General features: G+C 43.2%; 1 protein-coding gene across 1 annotated transcript; it reads left to right on the top strand.

The window, feature by feature from the left end:
- The first annotated feature begins 10451 nt into the window (after positions 1-10451).
- Positions 10452-18137, top strand: LOC141063431 (cystatin-like). Its single transcript, XM_073557460.1, has 3 exons — positions 10452-10658; positions 15270-15386; positions 18036-18137. The coding sequence occupies exons 1-3, from the start codon at positions 10452-10454 to the stop codon at positions 18120-18122; spliced, it is 411 nt and encodes a 136-aa protein (XP_073413561.1). The 3' UTR covers positions 18123-18137.
- Positions 18138-18337: the final 200 nt, after the last annotated feature.

The following is an 18337-nucleotide window of genomic DNA, read 5'->3' as shown; positions in this document are numbered from 1 at the left end:
CAGTTTTGGATTGGAAATCTGTATCTGTGGTGAGTTGGGGTTGTCGGTGTGCCTTTAGTGAGGCTCCGTTTTTTTCCACCTCTCCTCAGTCGCATGATGTTCCTGACTATTTGGCGGACTTTTATGATGTATTTAGTGAGAATGAGTCTGCATCTTTGCCTCCTCATAGGAGTTCTGACAGTGCAATTGAACTGAGCCCGGGGTGTAAATTTCCCAAGGGTCGGCTCTTCAATTTATCTGTACCCGAGCACGAGGCTATGCGATCCTATATTAAGGAGGCGTTGGAGAAGGGTCATATTAGACCATCCTCTTCACCCTTAGGTGCCGTTTTTTTTTTTGTGGCCAAAAAGGACGGTTCTTTAAGGCCTTGTATTGATTATCGTGCCCTCAACAAAATTACTATTAAATATCAGTATCCGTTACCCCTGATTTCAGATCTATTCTCTAGAGTTAGAGGCGCTTGCTGGTTTACCAAGCTTGACCTCAGGGGGCGTATAATCTTATCCGCATTAAGCAGTGGGATGAATGGAAGATGGCGTTTAATACTCCGGAGGGACATTTTGAGTACCTGGTGATGCCTTTTGGGCTCACTAATGCAACTTCTGTCTTCCAGTGCTTCATGAACGATATTTTCCGAGACTTTGTCGATAAATTTTTGATTATCTATCTGGATGATATTTTGATCTTCTCCAAGGATTGGGATTCTCATGTGGAACATATTCGGACTGTGTTCCGGATCTTGAGGGAGAATTCCCTGTATGTCAAAGGATCGAAATGCCTTTTTGGAGTACAGAGGATTTCATTTTTGGGATTTATTTTGTCTCCGTCAACTATTGAAATGGACCCGGCCAAGGTACAGGCCATTTATGATTGGGTTCAGCCCACTTCTTTGAAGGCCCTCCAGAAGTTTTTGGGTTTTGCTAATTTTTATCGGAAATTTATAGCAAAATTTTCTAGTATTGCCAAGCCATTGACTGATCTGATTAAGAAGGGTGCTGATGTGTTGAATTGGTCTCCGGAGGCTGTTGCTTCCTTTCAGGAGCTTAAGCGAAGATTTACCTCCGCCCCGGTTTTGCGGCAACCTGATGTCTCACTCCCGTTCCAGGTAGAGGTGGATGCTTCTGAGATTGGCGCAGGAGCTGTTTTGTCCCAAAAGGATCCTGTAACATCTAAAATGAATCCATGTGCTTTCTTTTCCCGAAAGTTCTCTCCATCTGAACGTAACTATGATGTGGGGAATCAGGAACTGTTGGCCATGAAATGGGCATTTGAGGAGTGGAGACATTGGTTGGAGGGAGCTAAACACCAAGTTGTGGTCCTCACTGACCACAAGAATTTGATTTACCTAGAGTCGGCTAAACGCTTGAACCCTAGACAGGCTAGGTGGGCCTTGTTTTTTACACGTTTTGATTTTGTGGTCTCTTTTCTTCCTGGAACTAAGAATGTAAGAGCTTCTTTGCTGATTCTCCTGTGGTGACCAAGCCTGCTACCATCTTAGGCGAAGGGGTAGTTCTTTCTGCCATCTCGCCCGATTTGAGACTTGCTCTTCAAGAGTTCCAGGAGGACAAACCTGAGCGTTGTCCCAGTGGAAAGTTGTATGTTCCTGACCAGTGGAAGAAGAGAGTGATGTCTGAAGTTCATTGCTCTGCATTGGCTGGTCATCCAGGTATTTTTGGTACTAGAGATCTGGTGAGTCGCTCTTTTTGGTGGCCCACCTTGTCTCATGATGTCAGGAATTTTGTGCAGTCCTGTGGGACTTGCTCCCGGTCTAAATCTTGTTCTCGCTCTAGTGGGTTGTTGATGCCTTTGCCGGTCCCCAGGAGGCCATGGACCCATATTTCAATGGATTTCATCTCTGATATGCCGGTCTCTCAAAGAATGACTGTTATTTGGGTGATTTGTGATAGGTTCTCTATGATGGTTCATCTTGTACCACTCCCTAAGTTGCCGTCTTTCTCTGAGTTGGTGCCCCTGTTTTTGCAACAGGTGGTTCGCTTGCACGGGATTCCTGAGAACATTGTATCTGACAGAGGAGTTCAGTTTGTGTCTAGATTTTGGAGGACTTTCTGTTCCAAGCTGGGAATTCAGTTGTCCTTCTCCTCTGCTTTTCACCCTCAGACCAATGGGCAGACAGAGAGAACAAACCAGACCTTGGAGTCGTATTTGAGATGTTTTATTTCCGCTGATCAGGATGATTGGGTTTCATTTTTGCCCTTGGCCGAATTTGCTTTAAATAATAGAGCTAGTTCTGCCACTTTGATGTCACCTTTTTTTTGTAACTTTGGGTTTCATCCTCGATTTTCTTCAGGGCAGGTGGAGCCTTCTGCCTGCCCAGGTGTTGACACTGTGGTGGAGAGAATACACCAGATCTGGGACCAAGTGGTGGATAAGTTATCTCTCTCCCAGGAAAAGGCCCAGCGGTTTTCCAATCGACATAGGACCATTGGTCCCCAGTTTAAGATTGGTGATATGGTGTGGTTATCATCAAAAAATATTGCTATGAAGGTGGCTTCTCCTAGTTTAAGCCTAGATTTATTGGACCTTACAAGATTTTGGAGATTATTAATCCGGTCTCTTTTCGTTTGGCTCTTCCTGTCACATTTAAGATCCATAATGTGTTCCATAAGTCCTTGTTGAAGAGGTTTGTTGAACCAGTTGTTCCTGGGGTGGCACCTCCGGACCCTGTATTGGTTGAAGGTAACATGGAATATGAGGTAGAGAAAATACTGGATTCCCGCCTGGCTAGACGGAGACTCCAGTATTTGGTTAAGTGGAAGGGTTATGGTCAGGAGGATAATTCCTGGGTCTCTGCCTCTGATATTCATGCCAAAAGATTGGTGCGTGCCTTTCATCGGGCTCACCCTGATCGCCCTGGTGGCGTGGTTGAGGGTTTGGTGACCCCTCCTCAAGGGGGAGGTACTGTTGTGAGTTCATTTTCCCCTTCGTCACTGAGGTCTGGTGAACTCCCTATTCTGGTAAAGGAAGGTAATGAGCCTGATTATCAGGCACCTGAGCCTAATGATGATGACTGGCTGAGTAGAGTCACGGACTGGATATAAGGCTGCCGACGCCATTCTGCCCTGCGGGTGAATTCTCTGTGGACTTCTAGGAGACCAGTTTGATTCCTGCTCCTCTAAAGCTAAGTTTTCTGCTTTGCCTGTTAGCATTTGTGTTTTGTTTTTGTTTGCCTTGCTTTTCTGGATTCTGCCATTCCCTGCTGGGGTGAGCTGAATCTCCTTTTGCCGGTTGCTCTGTCTTCAGAATATTCCTGAGTACTGACATAGCCTTTTTGAAGCCTAGTGTCTTCAGGGTCTTTTTCACTGTCAGTTTGTTGGCTCTTATTTTCATAGGGTTTTTCACGGATTGCAGACAGCAGCCTTCCTGTCCTTTCCTATCTAGTTAGCTTGGGCCCCGTCTTTGCTCAGTCTATCTTTCTGTCTGTGTTAGTGTTGTTTCTTCTTGCTTCACCGTCATTATATGTTGGGGGCTGCCTTTTGCTTTGGGGTCTGCTCTGGGGCAGTTTAGATTTCCCTTTCTGTCTTTAGGCTATATAGTCCTCCGGCTGTGATCGAGGGGTCTAGGGCATCGTAGGAACCCCCCACGGCTACTGCTAGTTGTGTTGATAGGTTCAGGGGTCTGCAATCCGATAGCTGCCAACTTCTCTGGTTTTCTGGACTTAGCTAGCATTTCTGTTTTTGCCTCCTACGGTGACTCATCATAACAGTGTCCTGAAAGGTGGAGAGTTGGGAGACTAGATGATCGTCACATTTCCAGATGGGGTTCACCCAGGCTAAAGCCTCCACCTCCAGGTGGGACACCACAAAGGCCAACTTAGCTCGTTCAGTGGGATATTGCTGCAGCAGCAGTTCAAAGTGTAATTGGCACTGATTTAGAAACACCCCACACAACTTGGGATCTCCGCTATACCGTGGCGGTTTAGCTAGATGGGGCGGCGGGTGCGGAGTCGAGGCCTGAGCAGGGGTAGAGGTGACAGACTGCAGGGAAAGGAGTCAGTTATCTACCGATGTCATATAATTGAGGATGTGGGCCTGGGTGTCATGTTGCTGGGCGAGCTCCTGGAGACTGGCCAGCTGGGAAGCATTCCACGGATCAGAGGGCTGCAAGACCGACAAACGGCACTCCATGGTTTTCAAAGGACATAATCCTCGTCTGATTTTCCCGTAGGAACACCAGTTTCTTTTAGGTGGTGGCTAAGGTACCAGCGGGGTCCATGGCCTGACGATGCTGTGAGAACTAGTGGAACTCCAAGAGTGGACACGCTGGGCCACGACAACGAACCTTCCTCGGGCGAGCTGGCCAGGTGGACCACCCCCTAAACAGGGAAGATAAGGACAGTCCCAGGGGAGACTATCGCTGTGACAGCTGGTACCCAGGAAATGACCGTAGGAGTCACTAGCGGGAGACAAGACGGACTGGCAGAGGCAGACACGGCAGAGTCATAGACTGGCGGGCACGGCAGAGACACTGGCAGGGGAGCACGGCTGAGCTACTGACAGGCGTACACGGCTGAGACACAGGAAATCGGGTGAAGTATGTCCCGGAAGTATTTCGCTGTGTTCCAGGACATAGTTCACCGGCACATGCGCACTAATGCTTTTCGGCTTTGCCCACAGTTGGGAAAAGCATACTGCGCGTGCGCAAGTCCAGATTGCAATGCGCACGTGCGTAATATGGAGGCCAAGTATGGAAATTCCCTGAAATATTGTGGACAGCGGCTAAGGAGGGGTGGAGGAAAGGACCCAAGACACCGCCCATTGGACTGGACCCAAGTCATTTAAACACAGCGCCAAAATGAGGTGACTGATTCCCTTTAATACACCGGAGAAGTGTTTCTTCTCAGCGGCGAACCAGGAGCCATCAGACGCTGCGGTCTTCTGGCTGTGCTCTCTTGCGGTAACCCCGTGACAATGGGGTGCAGAGTGTACATTAATGAGAAAAAAATAAACTTTTTTGAATTCACCAAATGGCTGCAATGAAACAAAGAGTGAAAAATGTAAAGGGGTCTGAATACTTTCCATACCCACTGTATATATATGTTTGTGTGTTTTGGAGAATATTTCATTTGAAAACAATGTGGAAATAACAGAATTTCTCTTTGTAAAAGCTCATGTTAAAATCGCATTGCAATCGGATAGCAATCGCACTGCATTCGGATGTCAATTGGATGCTAGGTGTGAGAAATCGGATTGTACTCACATGACACTCTCATGACACTCGCATTGCACTCCTGCAACTCTCGGCAGAGACACTCGGACCGATTTTCCATATGTTTAGACAATGTGACGCCAACCTAACTAAGCACATTTCCTTGGTTTTGGGTCTACATTCAATAGATACCACTAGGTGGAGATATTGTGCCATGAGTACCATAATTTAAAGAAATATTTTTTGAGATATTTGCATTTTCTCCATATGGATTGGATACTCAAATATTTGTGAAAAATTTCTTTCTGAAATTAAGTGATTCGTGTATATATACATTTTGAGGCCTATACTATCAAGGACATACAAATGATTTTTTACATACTTACCCAGTACTTTTTTCTACAGTACCTCTTTCTTAGCATGTTTTTATACGATTGTTTGTTATTTGTTCTACTAAAGTTCTGTTTTCATTGATTTTTGTTTATGGAAGTATTTCTGTAGTCTTTAACAGACAAGATGCTAATATCGCAACCTACAAGAAATGCCAATTGTAAGCTGTGTTATCTTTGTTCCTGAATAAATATTTATGCACTGTTGAACACTGGACAGTATAGGATTAATCCTCTGCCAACAGAAAGGTTGTCTTTACGTCAGGGCAGTACTTCAGAAGCAGAAATCTACAGTCTACTTACAGTGTCACTCTCTCTCTCTCTCTCTCTCTCTCACAACAAGGTACCCCTACTTGTCTGCTGTCTTCAGATCTTTCTGCCACCTCTTTTAATCCAGTTGCTGGCTTGCCACTTGTGTTTCCGGGTCATCTCCTTAGTACACACTCATATTAGAGCCTGGCAATGTCTCCTTTTTCATTTCACTACACCCAAAACTCTCTTAGGCTAGTTTAACATTCGCATATGGAGGAGCTGCGGAGGGATGCGGACTTCCTCCGTGAAGCTCCGCCCACTGACGCACCTCTTCCATTCAGCTCCGTCGGCATGCGGCATGCGTACCCTATCTTTAGCATTAGGTACGCAGGCCATGCCGATGTATGCGGATGTGTTGTTTTGATGGTGCGGCAACCTGCGCTGAACACAACGTGTTGGATTTTGTTGCGGTCGCCGCACCGTCAAAACAACGCATGCGGAGGCATCTGCATACATCGGCATGGCCTGCGTACCCAATGCTAAGGATAGGGTATGCAAGCCGTATGCCGACATAGGCTGAGCTATATGGAGGAGGTGCGGCAGTGGGAGGAGCTTCACAGAGGACGTCCGCATCCCTCCGCAGTTCCTGTGAAACTAGCCTTACTACTAAACCAGGAACTACTTTCCCTTTAGTTTCCTTGCAACTCTTCCCACTATCTGGGCTGGTCAGCTATTAACCATTTCTTTCCCAACTGCCTAATCTCCACAGTCGAGAACAGTAGGATAGTACTAATCCACATGAATGTATCATGCCAATCTCAACATATCAAAAATTACATTGTACAAGTCTTCAAGGGGAGTCAAACATCTCACTCCTTTACAATGTCAAAGTGTAAGAAGGTTTGAGAAACTGTACAGCACACTGTAATGTATTTGCTGAGGTGTTAAAGGGAACATGTCACCTTGGAAAAAAATATTTACCTGCAGATATACAGTAGGGTTAATCTGCAAGTACCAAAAAAAATCAAAAAACTGTCAGCTCACCAGTTCTCTGGACATGATGGGTATGGAGTTTCATAAAAACCTTACACGGATACAGTCAGAGCAGCGGTGTAAAGGTAGAATAAATAACAGGAACAATCCAGCGATAAAAAGACTTGTAATCTTTTTTAAAACATAGCATTGAATTCAGCCATTAAAGGGAACCTGTCACCTGTTTTGACCACTATAAGATGCAGCCACTGCCTTTCAGGGCTTATCTACAGCATTCTATAATGCTGTAGATAAGCCCCCAATCCGACCTGCAAGACTAGAAAAATAAGTTTTATTATACTCACCCGGGGGCAGTCCGATCCGATGGGTGTCACAGGTCCGGGTCCGGCGCCTCCCATCTTCTTGTGACGACGCCCTCCTGCACTGTGCGCTGCGAGGTTTCGCTGGTTTCTGAGCTATTGTAGAATTTACAATAGATATCCACTCATGTAATGTAAGAAGTATGTGAAATCTTTTGCATTGTACTATACCTATATTTCTCTGCAATATTTGTGCATCATGTAATGTGGTATGTATTAAAGGGGCCCCCTGAGGTTCTTTTGCCCGGGGCCCACAGAAACCTGGAGCCGGTCCTGAGTATAAAGGACTAGAAGACATAAAATCAATGTGTGGCTATGAAAATGAATAAAAATGAAAGAAAAACGATAAATAAATCCGAGCGAATAAATATTAGTAGATTAATACTGCAATATTAAATCCTGTCTAAGATTCAATCCCAGAGTCGATCGTGTTTCCACATGAAGATCCATTATAATTCCCTGTTAATTAACTTATGCCTGTGATCTCCTCCACACTGTGGTTTGTAAACTTTTTCTATGCCCGGAAAACAAAATTCAATCAGGTCCACTTATGTTACCGCCAAAGCTGATATAGCCTCCGGATTTACCATATCAGAGAGATGACGCCTAATGTGGACCTTCCGGTGACCTGTTGTACAGCCTATGTATTGAATGTTGTAGATGGTGCAATCTATAAGGTAAACCCAATTGTGTGCATTACAATATCATGAATGGGAAAATGTAGTTGTTTAGGAGATGACGAAAAATGTGTCAGGTTTTTATTTTTTTTTAGCATAACTATATCCTTTGCATCAATTAGCTCCGCATTTGAAAAAGCGTTTTAAGTTTACAATGTCCTCAGTCTGCTTGAATTTTAACAAAAAGGCTAGAGGATAACAAGGAAGCCAACGTGGGTGCTTTCTTGGCAACAAAACAGAGTTATTGATGAGTATTTTTTAAAAATGTTTATCATGGTTGAGAATAGGTAAGTATTTTTTTATTATTGATATTATATTGTTGTATTAGGGACTGTATTCAGTAGAAAAGGTAATTATTTATTGGAATCCTTTTTAATACTACTTTTATCAGTATTCAATAATTTATTTCGATCTGAATTGGATGCAATAGCTTGTATCCGATATAGGCCCTAACTGATCTTTCACCGACTGGCTTAAACTACAGCAGTATGGCTGGACATTCAAATGAGACACCAGCAGGAAATACCATTGGGGGAAAGTATATAAAGCTGCATCCAAAAGGTGATAGGGCAGAGTAATTAGTAAATTAAAACATCTCTTACCCTAAAAAAGCTAAAGCAAGGATAACAGAAACTCAAACACCAGCAGAAATAACTGCTGTGGTTCAGAGAATAGAGAAGCCAACCTCAACCACAGGATCAAGGGTTCAAACCCAGCCACATGATAATATGGCACAGAGCAAACATAGGAACATAGGGGAAAAAGATAACCCTGACATATATGAGAGCTGGGACTCCAGTGGTTTATCACATAAAGGACCTGGAGAAGATTCCACGTGGCATATGTCATTGTTGGCAGAGAAACAAATTGGCTGAATCTTCCCAGGCAAGTAATTTAACTTATCTCAGTGCTGGATTTATAGCTACACTGCTCAGTACTGTGGTATAATGTCCTCCACGTTGCTGATACTTTTCTCTGTGCACTATCAAAGGGAAAAAAAAGAAAGAATTCCTTTTTTTGTTTGGTTTGTTTATAGGAGACATTATAGCAGCTAGTCTCCAGCCATCAGCTCTGAGGGTAGTTGCACGTGGTCTGTAAATGCTGCAGATTGGACACTGCGTCCTTTCGTAGCGCCCAACCCACAGCGTCTAGATGTTACAGCATAGTGGATGGGATTTCAAGAAATCCCATGTCCACTATGCGTACAGAAACACCCGCAGCTCACCTAGGGCACGGACACGTGGCACGTCTTTCAAGACTGCAGCATGTCTATTTATCTTGGGAAGACGCGAGTCTCCGCAAGACAAATTTCACCCGTACAATGTATCGGACACGGTGATTCCGCGCGGTTCAGTGAACACATGTGGAATCACCTGTGTTCAAAAGCCGGCAGTGGTTTGGACGCAGTGGACATGTGCTGCATTCAAAGCGCTGCTGATTCTTGATCATGGGCACATACCCTGAAACAGAGTCTACAGATCTGAAAATGTGTAAAAACGCAGGATCAGGAGAAATAGGTGTTATTTCTCATATACACACACAGGGCAGCTTATTCTGAAGAAATATTAGAAAGTATAGGTCCCCTTTAAGGTTTCTACCATTCAGATGTGGGAACAGAGGATATCATCAATGTCATAGCTCCTGGAGGACATGACATGCAATGTTAATATATATATGCCTGTTTCCCTATGATTTGAATAGTTGGTGAAAATACCACAATCTTTTGACAATGGTACACAAGATATATTAATTTTGGCTCATTTTCCTATTTATGGCACATTTTACTTCTTCATGGTGAGTGCACACGCTGCGGATTCACCTGCGGATTTTTCCGAGCAGATTTGCAGGTAAAACCGCAGGTAAAGTGACCTGCGGTTTTCCCCTGCGGATTGACACCTGGACAATGGAACTGGTGTCAAACCGCTGCGGAATCCGCAGAAGGAATTGACATGCTGCGGATTTAAAACCGCAGCAAATCCGCAAGGAAAAATCCACAGCATGTGCACTGCAGATTTGAAATCCCATTGGCTAATATTGTACTGTACAATGTCTGCGGAACTGCTGCGGATCCGCAGGGCCAAGTCCAGTGCGGATCTGCAGCAGAATCCGCAGCGTGTGCACATACCCTTAGTCATTTCTAGCATACAGGCACAATCTCTGAAGGAGAAAACTATTTAAAAATTAAGGGGAAATCTTTTTTATATATAATTATATAACAATGTGATTGGTTGTAGCCAATGTCCTTTAGGCAAATTCATTGTTTAAACTGATGAATGAAAGGGTTTTATCAGATAATATTGTAAGAGCGATGACGTGTGACATTTCTCTGTATTTGATATTTTTGCTATATTTAAGCTTAATTTCCGATAAGATAATTATGACCTTGTTCCTGTGATATAATATGGTACCACTTAAAATTTTACCCATAATTTAGTGCCAGCTGTACAGAATAAATGCCTGGTATTATTTGAGTTCTCAATCACTAGATAACACATAAGTGAAATGCATTAGTCTTATCAACATTTACACATATCTGTGTCCTAGAAAGTCAGCTGGAGGCTATAAAAGTTGCTCTCAGCTGGTCCTTGGCCATCTTTTCTTTCCTAGGAACCAGAATGTCAGTAGGAATGTGCGGTAGAGCCTTGGTGGCTCTGTCTCTCCTGTCTGTATGTGTGTATGGTGACATGACGGTTGGAGGTCTTCAGCAGGAGGACCCCAGTGACCCAGAGGTTGTAAAGGCTGCCACCTTGGCAATTAGAGGATTCAATAAACTGTCAAATGACATTTACAAGCTAATGAAGATTATATCTGCTGAATCTCAGGTAAGCTGCACATGGGAATCAATTACTACATACTTACAACTGATCATAAAGGTTGGGTTAAAAAGAGTATACCTTCGGTCAGTGCACTACACAGAGACCTAAAGATAGCACAGAAACCAATTTTAGTCAAAGTGTAAGTGCAGCATGCACTATTCTCATCTGTTTTAGGCTATACACATACATCTGTGGGACATGTCCTAGATCAGCATGAGAAAAAAAATATCACAACATGCTATGAGTGCATCCAATAATTGGACCATCCACACCTATACAAGTATATTACTGCGTTGAAACATCGGACTGCGCTCGGATGCCATTCGAGTGCAGTCTGATGTGCCGGCACAGAGACAATGGAGAAGATGGAGAAAATAAGTTCTCCATCTTCTGCGCACCTGTGATGCGATTCTCTCAAGAGAGAGAATCAGATGACACTCAAAGCAAACTCTGACAGAGTTTGAGCCAAGTGTCATTAGCATAATTGGCCTGAATCTCTCGCATGAGAGAATATACGCCAATGTGTCCGTACCCTAAGTGTTATTTTACTGGGCAAACATAGGGATTGAGAAGGGATTGTCTGAGGAGTGGACAACTGCTTTAAAGTATATGGATATCCGTGAACTAATGAAACTAGGAAGACAGACTTTGTACTTCAGAGTTCCATCCGAGTTACATCTATTTTTACTGATTCATTGCTAATTACACCCCAGATGAAGCTCAGGTGAAACGCATGTTGGTTATGCTCTTGTGGTTGGGTATGTTTCCTTTTTCAACATGCCCCTATCTTATTTCTTCATTCCCTGGCTGCTGGGATGTCCATCGTCCACAATGACATATTTTCTATATCTCTCATGCCTACCCTAAATTGGCATTTTAGCCTATATTTTGACAACATGCCTTATAATTTTGACACATGTGAAGTTGCTTCCACATTTCTCCCTTCAGCTAGCTGAACATTACATATTTATGCATTTATACTCGCAATTTAGCCCATACTTTGTTAATATATCCTCCAACTTTGACACGTGAGAAGTTGGTTTTGTACCTCTCACTTCCTTCATCAGCTGAACTATCTATGCATGTATATTGGGTCCAGCTATCAGGGTTTAACTTCTTTGCACTAGCACTTTATTTAGAACTAACTTAGCTATGCTCACTGATTTTGCAATTTTATATACAGTATAACTCTCATATTATAGCCACCAATTGTATTCGTACCTACCTTTTTGTTTCACTTTATTTTAAGTCTGTTTGGATCTCCTTTTCAATCTTATATTTGTTTAAAATAAATTTTTAATAAAGATTTATTGCTTTTTATGTTTATTTTTCGTACGGCATCTTTTCTTCTGTATTCAATACATTGCTAAGAGTTCATGGACAAAAAAAGATCAGTTAGTCCACCTTCTTCACTGAAAATAAAAAGGAATGAGAAAAATACGGTTGCAGCTAGGATTACACCTTAGAAGAAAATTGGTCCATTTCTATCAGATGGTAACACACGCATGGATGTGTGAATGCAGCCTTATGGATGATACAGTGAATGTAATAACAGGCAGCTCATGCACCCAAACGTAGCTTATGTGCGTCTGATCCTGGCCTAAACTGGTTATGTGTAAAGAGGTTGCCGATTACTTTGCACCAGTTTCCCGTCTTCAGATATATGTTGAATGTGATACCTCATGTCAGCTTTACTGTAGAAAGCCAAGGGGCAGATTTGTGGGTTATGCTACATTTTTGTGTAATTTTTTAAATTGCAATTTTCACTACAAAACAAAATACCGTAGATGGGAAAACTCCGAAATCAGGCCACGTCCAGTGTGTATGGCTGTATACAGAGCACACACTTGCTGTTCCTCTCTATCGTGCCTCTTTGTTAGTGTATTTTGTTCTGAGAATCGGTGCTTCAAGAGAAGAATATCTAGTCCATAATATATACACTACCATTCAAAAGTTTGGGGTCACCCAGACAATTTTGTGTTTTCCATGAAAACTCATACTTTTATTAATCAAATGAGTTGCCAAATGAATTTAACATCTAGTCCAGACATTGACAAGGTTCGAAAAAAAAGACATTTATTTGAAATAATAATTTTCTCCTTCAAACTTTGCTGTTGTCAAAGAATGCTCCCATTGCAGCAATTACAGCATTGCAGACCTTTGGCATTCTAGCAGTTAATTTGCTGAGGTAATCAGGAGAAATTTCACCCCTTTCTTCCAGAAGCCCCTCCCACAAGTTGGTTTGGCTTCATGGGCACTTTCTGCGTACCATACGGTCAAGCTGCTCCCACAACAACTCAATGGGGTTGAGATCTGGTGACTGCACTGGCCACTCAATTACAGATAGAATACCAACCGCCTGCTTCTTCCCTAAATAGTTCTTGCATAATTTGGAGGTGTGCTTTGGGTCATTGTCCTGTTGTAGGGTGAAATTGGTTCCAATCAAGCGCTGTCCAGAGGGTATGGCATGGCGTTGCACAATGGAGTGATAGCCTTCCTTATTCAAAATCCTTTTTACTTTGTACAAATCTCCCACTTTACCAGTGCCAAAGCAACCCCAGACCATCACATTACCTCCACCATGCTTGACAGATGGTGTCAGGCACGCTTCCAGCATCTTTTCAGTTGTTCTGCGACTCGCAAATGTTCTTCTGTGTATTCCCAACACTTCAGATTTGGATTCATCTGTCCATAACACTTTTTTCCAATCTTCCTCTGTCCAATGTCTGTGTTCTTTTGCCCATATTAATCTTTTCCTTTTATTAGCCAGTCTCAGATATGGCTTTTTCTCTGCCACTCTGCCCTGAAGGCCAGCATCCCGGAGTCGCCTATTCACTGTAGACGTTGACACTGGCATTTTGCGTGTACTATTTAATGAAGCTGCCAGTTGAGGACCTGTGAGGCATCAATTTCTCAAACTACAGACTCTAATGTACTTGTCTTGTTGCTCAGTTGTGAAGTGGGACCTCCCACTTCTTTTTCTACTCTGGTTAGAGCCTGTTTGTGCTCTCCTCTGAAGGGAGTATTACACACCATTGTAGGAAATCTTTAGTTTATTGGCAATCTCTCACATGGAATAGCCTTCATTTTGAAGAACAAGAATAGACTGTTGAGTTTCAGATTTTTCTGGCCATTTTGAGAGTTTATTGGAACCAACAAATTTAATGCTCCAGATTCTCAACTAGTTCAAAGGAAGGTCAGGTTTATAGCTTCTCTAAGGCCTCTTTCACACTTCAGTTTTTTTGCATCAGTTCAAATCCGCCAAAAAGTCATTCAAGCGGATCCGTTGTTAACTGATGTGAACGGATGGCACAGGATCCGTTTTTAGACGGATCCTGAAAATGCGGAAATTTAAAGGAAATGCTGGCGAGAGAGAGAGAGAGAGAATTTTTTTTTTGTCCGGCACCCAGAAAGAATTTCGGGTTAAATGAGTGTCTGGAGGATCCGCCACAGAAAAAAACGTTACAAGCTCCGTTTTGAAATCTTTGAGGATGGTGACGGACAGCAATTTTTGGCGGATCCTCAAAAAAAACGGATGCAACGGACAGCAATCCGTCACAATCCGCCATTAATGCAAGTCAATGGGGAAAAAAACGGATCCTCAAAAAAAATTTGAGGATCCATTTTTTTCAAAACCTGGCGGATTGTGACTGATTGTAAAAAACGGAAGTGTGAAAGAGGCCTAATCAGTCAAACTGTTTTCAGCTGTGCTAACATACTTGCACAAGGGTTTTCAATGGTATTCTAACCATCTGTTAGCCTTCTTACACAGTTAGCAAACACAAAGTACTATAAGAACACTGGAGTGATGGTTGTTGGAAATGGGCCTCTATACACCTATAGAAAACAGCAAAAAAGCAAAAAGGCTTACCCGTACAGGCCTCCAGACAAATGCACAGGATGCAGTGGACCCATATAGTTAAGATGTATGTTTGTTTGTTTTTTTCTGAAACTCAGCAGCGTCAAACATACCAGTCTGAAATTGTGCAGCCTGTGCTTGACACGTGCTGCCGGTGGATTGGGCAGCTTCTATTAGCTGTCAGGTTCCCTTTTAAAGTATGTTCTCCAAAGTGTCCCTCCATCTGCATATCAATTAAAGGTGTTTTCCAGTTTTGGAAAACTCTCGTCCCTTATCTGTGTTTTGATTAAAAAAAAAATAAATAAATAAACTGTGCTTCACTGCCCTTCTCCAGGTCCAGCACTGTGTTTCCGTCACTGTTCACATTGTTTTTTCTTGTCTGCAGTCTTGATATCATGTTGACCACGCTGTAGACAATAAGTGAGTTCAGCGCTGGAGACTTGGCGCTGGACCCAGGGAAGCTGAGAAAAGAACAGTTTATAGATAAAAAACAAACTGCAGCCAGGGGACAGGGGGATTTCAAAATGGGAAAAACATTTAATGTCTAGTATTAATATGTATTTCTGTGGCGTGAGCTGTATTTCACTGGAACAGTAAAGATTCAGAACATAGATACAGTAAGACTATGGAAGGCAGAAGGAAAGTAAAGAAAGTTATAGGTTTACACGGAAATGTAATGATCTGGTGATCTAAACATATCAGGCTGAATATACTCGTTTTTATTTAAACTTTTAAGCCTGTAAATTTTCATTTTCCAGATCGTCGCTGGAATTCGCTATGTTTTGAATGTAGAAATTGGTAGAACAGCGTGCAAGAGAGTCTCAACAAGCGAGAAGGGTTCCTGCGACATCTTTCAAGACTCAAAACTGGCCAAGGTCATTACTGTTGTATAATTATTTTTCAATTTTAATTGTGTTCATTGTTTTACTTTTGCACATATTTGGGGGGAGGTACTAAACTTACATCAAAGGAAAGGGTTCATGAATGCACTGTTAAAATGTGAAGTGCCTTTTTATAATTTGGGGAGTATAACTTCTGTCAATGCTGACTGACACTCTCTCTGTCCCTCCTCATCCCACTTCTTCCTCCTGAAAAAAATGATCACTTATGGCTGTGTCTGCTGCAGTGGCTTTATTAAGATTTGGCACCAGCAGAGGCGTAGCTAGGGGCTCAGCTCATGGGAGACCAAACATCCTGATTACGACTATGGTGGCGCAGCCTAATCATAGGTATGGGGTAACCTCAGCAGATGCCCGCGCTGTTAGTGGAAAAAAGCACATCGACTCACACTGATATTACCGCCATATGGTGACTATATAATAGTAGATACCAGACCTGCAGAACATGTAAGAGATTACAGTACAGTTATATGTAGTCACTTACAGCTCACGTTCTTTCTAATGAAGTTGTTCATTTTTCTCATCTTTTCCATATTGCCAAGACCAGTATGACAACTTTTCCGTCCACGACTTGTCTGCAGCGAATACAACAAAGACACATTTGACCTTTCACATTTCCAGCGCGGTACCCATCTATTCCCAACCTGCACAAACTCCTCATCCTCCTCATTCTGACGTATGTGTCACTAATTGTTGCACCTGCTGTGTGGTGCAAAATCAGGGCTTCTCTTACTGCCCCACATAGTAATGCCACCACTGTGCCCCTTACTTAGTAATAATCTCTCCTTTATGCCCTCTAGATGGTAGAATTGCCCCCTAGAAAGTATTAATGCCCTGTGCATGTGGACTAGAAAACAATGCCCACATTTTGCCCCTTTGACGGCCACAATACTCTGACTGCCCCTCCAACAATGCTTCTTAAGTGCCTGCTTAATACTGTCCATTAAGTCGCCCAATGTACAACTCACTTATACACAGTATGTTGGAGCCCACAGCTCCCTGAGGGCAGTTTCACACGTCCAGATAATTCCGGTACCAGAAAAAACGGTATCGGAGCTGTCCGTGTGCATACGTATGCCATCCGTGTGACATCCATGTGCTATCCATATGTCCGTGTGTACCATCCGTGTGCTGTCCGTATGCTGTCCGTGTGTCTGTGTCCGTGTTTTTGAAAAATTATTTTCAATGTTAACCCTTTGACTTTTAAAAATGCACACTGATCGCACACGGACAGCACACGGACAGCATCCGTGTGCGGTACGTGTTTATTGACTTGTATGGGTCCGTGTGATCCGTGCTGTTGCACAAAAACGGACATTTCAGCGTGTTTTGCACACGGACACACGGTCCATGAAAACACGCTGACATCTGCAGAGACACATTCATTCGAATGGGTCTACGTGTGTCAGTGTCTCCGGTACGTGAGAAAACTGTCACTACACGTACCGGAGACACTGACGTGTGAAACTGCCCTTATACAGAGTATGATGTCCCCACAGCTCTAGTAAATAAAGTATTATGTCACATCATCTCCCCAATATACACAGTATGATGGGCCCACAGTTCCCTTATACACTGTATGGTGGGGCAATAGCTCCCCTACACACAGCATGGTGGGCCAACAGCTCTGCTATACACAATATACTTACCCCCACACGGTATCATTGCCTCCATAGTACACCCCGAACTGTATAATGGCCCTCATATTAACTTTCACACTGTATAATGCCTCTAGCCCCCAAACTGTATAATTGCTCCCACACTTTATAAGGGCCCCCACAGTAGTCCCCATAATGTATGAGGGCCCCTCAAACTGCTTCAGTGTCCTTCACAGTAACATCCACACTGCTGCAGGGTCCCTCAATGTTTATGATGCCCCCACAAGTTTTAATTAAAATAAAAAAAATCATATACTCACCTGAGCCAGGATCCTGATGAGTCCAAGGCCCGAGCTGACCAACACGCTGTCATCGTTCCGTCGCACGCGCAGGATGTCAGACATCCTGTTCCTGCACCAGTGCCTCGACTGTTGTATAGACCACAGGCTTAAAGCGACTTGCGGTCTACAGAACGGAGAGCAGTAGTGCAGGGAGATGATGTCTCCCTGCACTACCGCACAGCTTAACTGTATTGTCAGCCAATGCAGTACAGAGTAGCGTTGCTCTGGGTTGGCCCCTCTGAGTGTGGAGCTGGTGGCAACCACAGCTTCTGGCCCCAGTAGCTACGCTACTGAGCACTAGGGAAAATGACCTGGGTATTTTGTTAAGTGTCATGTGTTTCTTAGCAAATTAACACATTCAGCTGTATATTTAGATGCTGTAAGCGGCAGTGGTGCCACAGAGATTTTCCTGGTCTACAGAATATTTGAGTGATTAAAAAATAGGTTTCATGTTTGTAGGCTAATGGTACGGGAGGTATGGTTTGGCCAATTCAAAACAACATCTCTTTGTCCATGAAAAGTAATATCCTGTAAATTCCCATTTCTATTTGTCCAGGACTTGAGAATAAATAATGTAGAGGTTAAATATAGTGAAGGATGCTTCAGGAATGTAGAAAAGGCCACTTGTGAATTCTATAAACAATACGTAAGTGCCACGGAGCTAATGAATTTCTGTTACTTTGCAGACCCTGCTGTGCACGTTTACAGTTCTGGATGTGCCCTGGGAGAATGAGGAAAGCCTTCTGTCATGGTCTTGCAGAGTCATACAATAAACATGCTAAGAATAATTTCTTGTCCTTTATTGCCTATGAAAAATATAACCACAAAACCAAAAGATACGGAAAGATCTGTGACAACCTGTGTGTCTAACCCAATATTGGCTATGCTTAAAGGGAGGCTGTCACCTGAAAAACACTATTTAAAGGAAATCTGTCACCTACTTTTGGCAGGCGATGAAAATGAGGTTTGTCCGGTCCGATGGGCGGTG

Source organism: Dendrobates tinctorius, unplaced genomic scaffold (genome assembly GCF_039654945.1).
Source record: "Dendrobates tinctorius isolate UK_male_01 unplaced genomic scaffold, ASM3965494v1 ptg000250l, whole genome shotgun sequence".
NCBI lineage: Eukaryota > Metazoa > Chordata > Amphibia > Anura > Dendrobatidae > Dendrobates > Dendrobates tinctorius.
Note: the sequence above shows the minus strand (reverse complement) of the source record. Positions and strands in the feature narration are given on the sequence as shown.